We start from the raw sequence: 6467 nt of genomic DNA, 5'->3' as shown, positions 1-6467 counted from the left end.
ATTATTTTGATAATTGTCTATGTTGTTCATAATTGTGTTGTTTTCTGGTGCCACCTTCGATGTGAGGTCTGTATGTCCTCATTAGTTGTGAGGCGGTGCCAGAGAAAATTGCGCAAATTAAAGTGAACTAATGGATGACTGATGTATGGTGTATAATATACAGTGTAGTTCATGTAAAGGACCAGATTCTCTTCACCACTTGTGTGTTGGAGTTTTAGTAGTTTTTTGTTTAATGAGTTTGAAATAACCACAATTAATTTCCTGCTGCCACCTCAATAAAACAGAGGTGAACACAGGTGAATGGTGCCTAACACAGCCGGTCCCAGTTACTCAGAATAACCCATACATATCACTTGACGTTTGAACTGTTCATTCAGTAGAAGTTGGAAATAAACTCCAACTTTGAAAATGTGTAGTACATCATATCGATAAGATTATTATATTACAGTATGGTGATGGTTTGATTTCTCCTCCGTTTTACAGGAACATGATCGGCTGTGAAGGACTGAACGGGTGAGAGCCTGAGAGGAGGCCGCTCCAATGGCGTGGACCGAGCCCCCGTCGCGTCCGGACGCAGAGGGAGAAGGACAGCTGACACCTTACAATCTTAGGACTCAAATATCCGCTCCAGCATTTCCATCAACAATTCCTCAGGTCCAGCCTTCAATATTAGCACCCGTCCTCATCCTGCTGCTCACTGCCTTTGCAGACCTCTGTATAGCTGGTCCACCCCAGCCAGCCCGGCTCCCGCTCCTGTCTGGACAGCCTTTCATCATCTTTTGGGGCATCCCCAACTCTGCCTGCTCTGGTAAGACAGATCCCAGATATTTTGGGATGGAGCAAGAGGGCCGGGTGGCTCTCTTTTACGAAGACATGCTGGGGAACTACCCGTATTTTGTAGACAAAGACACTCCGGTTAATGGGGGGCTACCGCAGCACATGCGACTTGATAACCACCTCCAGAAGACACAGCAGGACTTGGAAGCAGCTTTACCTGCACCCAGGTATCTTGGGTTGGGGGTGCTGCGCTGGGCAGAGTGGTCCCCCCAGTGGTTCAGGAACAGAGAGAAGCAAATAATGTATCTGGAAGCATCGAGGAACCTGCTGAAGAACTTCTTCCCTAGCTGGACTTCGGAGGAGGTGGAGAAGTGGTCTCAGGTAAGATGAATAGAATTCAGGGGAAGAGGGGACAATAACAACAATGGGAAAATACAATTGTGCAACTAAAAAAGGGAGAGATGGACAAATATGACAAGGGAAGAAAGGAAGTGGTGAGGAAGCATGGGTGGATATTGGTGGAAAGTAGTAAATGGTCTGTATTTATAGAGCGCTTTTCTAGCCGTGATGACCACTCAAAGCACTTCACAGTACAGCTACTTTGCCATTCACACATTCACTCACACATTAGTACAGTGCAGACAGGGGCAGCACTTTTCCTATGACATCAGCACAGCATTCTAGTGCAAGAAGTAGTCAGGTGATCACAACCTCCTCTAACTCTTGGCAACAAAATAAAAAAAACATATTCTGAAAATGTAAAACTATTCCTTTAACTATCCTATAACTTCACTCCTGCCATAAAGCGGTCACGGTTTCCGATCTGTTCCATCATGTCACATTGGCCCAGAGAAAACCAGTCACTAATTATGTTGGTGTGTCCATTTCAAATATTCGAGGAGGCTGAAAGGTGATCTTTATCGATCTTGTCGCAGGTGGACTTCGAGGCAGCCGCCCAGGCAGTAATGATGGAGACGCTACGGGAGGCCAAAAGATTACGGCCCAAAGCATTATGGGGTGTCTCCCCTTTCCCCAGCTGCTACAACGGCGACCCTGCCCAAACCATGCTAGCCAATTACACCGGCCAGTGCCCTGCTGCCGAGATGGCCCTTAACGACGAGCTTCTGTGGCTCTGGAAACGAAGCTCCGCCCTCTACCCGCTCCTCACTCTGGAGAAGCTGCAGGTGGGCGACATGAGCAGCTGACGGGAAATAATCAACAGTGAAGAGTCATGAAAGGAGCTTTAGCCTACATGACAAATATATGACTTCACTACTGTGGAAGCACTTCATCGTGTAACATGTTCCCCTTTTCTAGGGCGGGACCTCAGGAGCCAGACTTTATTCATCCAGTCAAGTAAGAGAAGCCCTGCGAGTATCATCTCTCACTGGGACGGCGTTTGATCTTCCTGTATTCCCTCTGGTCAAGAGCCTCTACACCTCAACAAATACCTTCCTCTCACAGGTGATGTTTAATATCTGACACATCAAGTATTTGATCCAGATGGACCATACATTTCAACAAGTAGATTCCCATAGTAACATGGCTCTGATTATGTATTGGCTTTATATGTGGAAAGGATAATAAATCAAGCTGGAAGTGTGTTTTCATTACTTTTGTTCTGCAGTTTCGTTAAAAGGTGTAGACATGTGGTCAAACTACTTGAGACTTTATATGATGAATGCAATAGTGCATTTGCTGTCTTTCTACATTAATGTAAACCTGCTTAAATTAAAGCTTGCCAGGTTGATGCTGTTTCAATCACTTAATTTCAAACTGAAAGTATAAAGCTCACAAAACAAAAGTGTGTAACTGTCCACATGCTTCTCTCTGCAGACAGACCTGGTCAACACCATAGGAGAAAGTGCTGCATTGGGGACAGCTGGGGTTGTCATCTGGGAGAGAAATGAGACTAAAACAGAGGTACACAAACACACACATACTTATAATTATGTATCTTGTGATATTATCCTCTGCCAAGGAGGTTATGTTTTCTGCACATGCCCGTTGGTTCGTTTTTCAGCAGGATTTCGCCAAAACTACTGAACAGATTTACAAGAAAGGGAACATGGGGATAGAAAGAAAATAATAAAATAATATTTGGATCCTGCTGAAAATGTATTGACTGGTCTGTAGAAGTGTGGGCAGCATAACTGAATTCAGGGGGGGCTGCTGGGCCTTGGCGGAAGTATGTTCTTCTGAGTGCCAATCTAGTTCTCTATTTTTCTGCCCCCCAGATTTCAGCATATAAACACATATTTTTCCATGCAAATGTTTTCACAACCTGCTTATGTCTCCCAAATGCTCTATTCCTTCCAGTACTTAAGATGAAAAAAGGAAAAAAAAAAGGAGACGCACTGTGTTTTAGGAATCAGCCTGTACCACTGTCCCTGCTTCCTGTTGAAATCCAACTGTCTGGCTGTTTGTTTCCCAGAGAGAGTGCCAGGACCTGGCACAGTTCGTCCGCCAGGTCCTGGGACCATATTCCATCAACGTAACCGCGGCAACTCGGCTCTGCTCAGCTTCTCTGTGCCAGGGAAAGGGACGATGTGTGCGTCAAAAGCCAGAAAGCTCTGCCTACCTCCACCTCCAGCCCCCACCTGAAGTAGTTGAGAAGGTGACGGAAAAGGTGAGAGATTTCGATTTGATTTCAAGGTTAACTCTGGATTATGAAGCTATCTGTTCCCAGTTAGGATTAAAACTGTTTACAGGCACAGATGCTGAGAAACATCTGTTTAACCTCGTTCAGATATAAACCATACTCCTTCTGTCTTTGGTCTCATTTTAGCAAAGTCATCAAGCAGCTCTGTGTCATTACTAGGGTACTAGTACTAGGGGAATATTCAAAGTTGGACACTTTCCATGGGAATTAACGGGAATTAACGGGAATTAACGGGAATATACGGGAATTAACGGGAATAAACTGGAAATGTTGTGGGTAATTTATACTAACTGTATTTACCTTGTCATATACAGACATAAATATAAACATTTTGTTTTGTCATAGGCTGATTTGAGCCCTGAGGAAACTTTGGGCACTTGACTATATGCTTCTGCATCGTTGTGTCATTCTTAACATAGGTCTTTGCACAGTATTTTCAAATGTACACAGCCTTTCCTTCTACATTGGATGGGGTGAAATGCCTCCACACATGAGATAGTGCACGTGGCATTGTTCTGTAGAATAAGATGACAAAAAAGTTTGTAAAAAAACACTAATGCAATTCCAGAGATATAAATAGTTAGCTAAACAATTGCAATCGTCTGTAAACATATTTTACAATTGATAGATAAATCAATGGAAATAGGCTAGATGAACAATCCTCAATCAGCATGCTAATATATTTTCCCCAGTAATATCATCAAACTTACCTGACTAGTCCTGCACACTACAGCAGGCCTCAATCAGCCCTGCTGTAGTGTGCAGGATGCTGGGAGTTATCTGTGCATGTGATGGAAGAATGCACAGTGGAGGGTTGAAATTCAACGTGCAGCGTGTGCTGCATTCCATACATCTTTAAAATAGAGTTTTGAATGATGTTTTTATTGCTCAGCGTTTAATTTGCGTAGTTTTTTTTTTCAAAATTCCCCAAATTCCCGAGCTAAACTTCCCATGGAAAGTTTCCGGAAAGTTTCCGGAAATTTACCGGACACTTTCCACCCCTTTGCAACCCTAGTCATTACACAAAGACATGACACGATCCAATGCTTCAGAGGAACTTCTTATGGCAGACGAGTTTCTAGTTAATGAACTATAAAATGTTCTGTTTTAGTTCAAATTATTGAAAAGCGTTAATTCAACTGGTCATTTTTAAAGCTACGATTGATGGTGATTATAAAAAGTATACTGACATTTATATAAATTGTACAAACTGAAGTTTTAGGATCATATAAGCAATAAAAACTTTGATTATGTTACAATATGTTTCAGTCTTTAAATTAGTGCGATATTTGAGGAACCGCAGTGGAATCATGCTCATGAAAAGTTTTACAAACACATATGAGAGGTTGGGTCAAATATTGGGTTGAGGTCCAATGGCTTGGTCAAATACTATAAATATGAATAATATAATAATAAATAATACAATTCCTGAATTATTTATTTCTTAACAGTGAATAATCACCTGATGTATTAGAAATAAGTTGTACTGCAATTTAAATTGAGTCTTGAAAACCAACCACTTAAATCATATATTAATGTCAATATCTTTCATTCAGTGTGATGCTATGATAATTTTGGGGTGAGTGCCTTATTGACTTTTTCATTTTCTGCCCATGAAGAGTTGCATCATAAAATCCTGTGGACACAAGAAAGAAATGTGTAAAGAAAGAAAAACAAGTTGTCAGCTCACAGTGTCTGGTCTGTAGAGAGTTTGAAACAGAACAGCTGGTTTTGAGTCATGTCTGATAAAGGCAACTCGTCGTGATTTAAAATAAGAAGGAGCATCTTCACTGAGTGTAAGGAAGCAGAGAGGAAACAGTAGCTGAGACACAGCAGAGAAGGATATGTTTTTACCTTGAATATTAAGTGTGAATTTTGATGTTAGTGCAAAACACTATGAATATAAAATTTGGAATTGTACCTATACATTATTTATTCCTCAGTTTTCAGACTGATATTGTAAACTGTTTTATTTTCTCTGATATGTAAGGCAAACATTTTTTGCTAATGTTAATGTTTTTTTCCATCAATCTTCACAGGCAGAGGCAGCAAAAGCCACAGATCAGCCGGACACAGACACTAAGCCAGCTGAACCAGACCCGGCTGAGGTATGGAAGAAAGATTTCCAGTGCCAGTGGTACAAGATCGCAAACGGAGATGTCTCCGAACCACAGCCCCCCAAAGATGGGACGTCAGTGGAAGTAAACACAGTGGAAGTAAACACAGTAGAAGTAAACACTGTAGAAGTAAACACTGTAGAAGTTGTGGGAACTACAACTGCATCTACAACTGCATCTACAACAGCATCTACAACAGCATCTACAACAGCATCTACAATAGCTTCTACAATGAAAAGTGCCCCTGTGACAGAGTTAAGAGGGAGCAGTTCAGTGGATACTAGGAGTCCATCGCCTTCACTGGAGGAACCTACAGACGCTGGTACGAATCCCCCGAGTGCCCCACACCTGACTGTTCTGCTGCTGCTGGTGATTGGGCATCTGTGCCTGGAACCTTAAAATGTGAAATAAACCTGCCTTCACCAGGAAGGTCTGGGCTATAATAGCCCTTCTTAAGTGCCCTTGAGCAAGACACTGAATCCCTGCTTTGCTGCAGATGTGCTGCTTTGTAGCTGAACATGAATTTAGAGCATCAAAAGTAAAAAACACTATGTCCAGTCCTTATCACTGGCTGTGCCAAGAGACAGTGGTATAAATACTGGCTGCATTTAAACCTTTTTTTTTCCTGAAAGGAGAAACAACGTTCCAGATAATTATTATTTTGATTATGATTGTCATGTCAAAACACCAGTCTCCCAACCACAAATACATGAAAACAGTCTGTAAAACTGTAACTGCACTTTTCAGTGCCCTTATATGGAAATGATTTATTCATTATAAGCCCATCATTTACAAATCCACATTTCACAAGGACCATTTCTCTGAAAGTTATTCATTTCATTTCAGAACCACTGACAATGAAGAGTGTAAATGATCCAGATTAACACAGACTATTCATAAATTCCTTTTCA

General features: G+C 41.7%; 1 protein-coding gene across 1 annotated transcript; it reads left to right on the top strand.

Moving 5' to 3' along the window:
* Positions 1-540: 540 nt before the first annotated feature.
* Positions 541-5955, top strand: si:dkey-72l14.3 (Glyco_hydro_56 domain-containing protein). The gene is made up of 6 exons (XM_061074645.1): positions 541-1158; positions 1713-1961; positions 2095-2241; positions 2614-2700; positions 3212-3406; positions 5479-5955. The coding sequence occupies exons 1-6, from the start codon at positions 541-543 to the stop codon at positions 5953-5955; spliced, it is 1773 nt and encodes a 590-aa protein (XP_060930628.1).
* Positions 5956-6467: the final 512 nt, after the last annotated feature.

The sequence above is a fragment of the Limanda limanda genome, chromosome 7 (genome assembly GCF_963576545.1).
Source record: "Limanda limanda chromosome 7, fLimLim1.1, whole genome shotgun sequence".
Lineage (NCBI taxonomy): Eukaryota > Metazoa > Chordata > Actinopteri > Pleuronectiformes > Pleuronectidae > Limanda > Limanda limanda.
The sequence above is the reverse complement of the archived record's forward strand: the minus strand, read 5'-3'. Positions and strand labels throughout refer to the sequence as shown.